Source organism: Ailuropoda melanoleuca, unplaced genomic scaffold (assembly GCF_002007445.2).
Source record: "Ailuropoda melanoleuca isolate Jingjing unplaced genomic scaffold, ASM200744v2 unplaced-scaffold1275, whole genome shotgun sequence".
NCBI lineage: Eukaryota > Metazoa > Chordata > Mammalia > Carnivora > Ursidae > Ailuropoda > Ailuropoda melanoleuca.
Window position 1 is genome coordinate 1 of NW_023181337.1, and position 1,975 is coordinate 1,975.

Genomic DNA, 1,975 nt, shown 5'->3' on the forward strand with positions numbered 1-1,975 from the left:
AAAAAAAAATAATAATGTACATATGACTGACTGAGATTTGAAAATGCATGGAAAGTCTTTTTCTGTGGGCCTTGTCTGAACCTTTAACTGATACCAGGAACAGAAAATATAGTATGACAAGTCCACAGACACCTGGAGGGTCAGGCCTAGAATGCTTACCTTCAAAGTGCAAATTTTAACAATGGAATGTTTTAGCAGGGACATAAGGACAATCCTCCAACTTTCTCTTGGTAAAATGAAATAAGAGGTCCAGGAAGTATTTTTTCCTGGCCAAAGTTATTTCAGTTTCATGGTAAAACAAAAAACTATTTAACCAAAAATATCACCCATTCTTTCACATACACAGAACTATTCTTAGGGGGTGTGTGGGGGAGAAAAAGCCCTTACCTATGTATCACCTAATGCAACTTATACTTAGAACTAAAGTTCTTTGAATCAACTACATTAAATACCAACTTGTACCTCCCTTATCCCCTCCCTCTCCACCCATCTATCCCAAACACCCCCAATGAACCCAGGTATTCTAATGTCTTTGTGTTTTCTAAGCCTCATACGAAGGCTGTTGAGTACCACCTCCACTGGAACAAAATGAACACCTAAGGTGCACTTTCTACAGCACCTTTTCTCTTCTCCACAACTGAGTGGAATCTCAATGCTCTCAAGCCTGGCTCTAGATCTCCAGGTCGTCAGGCCGAGGTCGGCTGCTGGCACGGCTGCTGGCTCTGCTGGAAGGCCGCTGGTCCACAATGGCTAGTGGTTGCAGTTCGTGCCCAGTAGCTAGTTTTTTAGAATTCTGGTTGTCATCAGGGAAATCAAAAGGCTGTGCATGGGAGTTGGAGATGGTGCTTCCTGCCTGCCCCATTCGATTTTGTTCCGCACTGTAATTAGCCCAGTTTTGCTCACTTGCTTGTTTGTTGTAATTGCGGCAGGAAGAATTGTTTCTGTCTCCAGTAACCAGCTTGTACCCAGGAGGAGACATGGGTGAGAGGGGAGCGGTGGGTGAGGAGCAGCCATTGAAATATGCGTATTTCGGAGATCCACAGTCTTTGGAGGGGCTCAGTGGGCCAGTGGTAGCATGGTAAGGATCGCTCTTCCCCTTCACGCGATCCTTAACACCCTTGAAGAACACATAGAAGAGTTCGATGATGTTCAGGGCAAGAGACACCAAGGACACTACCAGCATGAAGATGATGAAGATGGTTTTCTCCGTGGGGCGAGAGAGGAAGCAGTCTACCTGATGAGGGCAGGGATCTCTTTTGCAAGTGTAAACGGCACTCAAGCTGAATCCATAGATGTACCACTGGATCAGCAAGAAGGCCACCTCGAAGACAGACTTGAAGAGGATACTGATGATGTAGGTTCGCAGCAGGCCCCCTCGCATTTTCACCTTGCCATGCTCTTCAATACCATACTTGAACTTCTTTATTTCAATCTGCTTCAAGTGCATCTCCACGTTGACACCATCTGTTTGGGCAACTTTGAGCTCCTCCTCTTTCTTGTTCAGTTTCTCTTCCTTCCGCATCACGTAGAACACATGAGCCAGGTACAGGAGCGTGGGAACAGACACAAATATGATCTGCAGGACCCAGAAGCGTACATGAGAGATTGGGAAGGATTTGTCATAGCAGACGTTTTCACAACCAGGTTGTTGAGTGTTACAACGAAAGGCAGACTGCTCATCACCCCAGGCCGACTCAACCGCTGTCCCCAATAGCAGAATTCGGAAAATGAAAAGGACAGACAGCCACACCTTCCCTCCAGCAGTGGAATAGGCTTGAACCTTGTCAAGGAGTTTGCCTAAGGCACTCCAGTCACCCATGTTGCCTGGGCACCACCTGAAAAGAAGCAAAAAAGACAACTAAATGATCATGGGCTACAAATTATTAGTTAAAATCTACAGTTGTTTCCAGTCAGTCAAAATACTGTAAAAGGTCTCTTACCTATCACTTTTCCAAAAAAAAAAAAAAAAAAAAAA

General features: G+C 45.1%; 1 protein-coding gene across 1 annotated transcript; it reads right to left on the minus strand.

Moving 5' to 3' along the window:
• Nucleotides 1–6: 6 nt before the first annotated feature.
• On the minus strand, nt 7–1,853 carry GJA1 (gap junction protein alpha 1). Its single transcript, XM_034650222.1, has one exon. The coding sequence runs from the start codon at nt 1,817–1,819 to the stop codon at nt 671–673; it is 1,149 nt and encodes a 382-aa protein (XP_034506113.1). The 5' UTR covers nt 1,820–1,853; the 3' UTR covers nt 7–670.
• Nucleotides 1,854–1,975: the final 122 nt, after the last annotated feature.

Excerpts from the sequence above, each read along its gene's own strand:
- GJA1 (XM_034650222.1), bottom strand. The coding sequence starts at position 1,819 with ATGGGTGACTGGAGTGCCTTAGGCAAACTCCTTGACAAGGTTCAAGCC.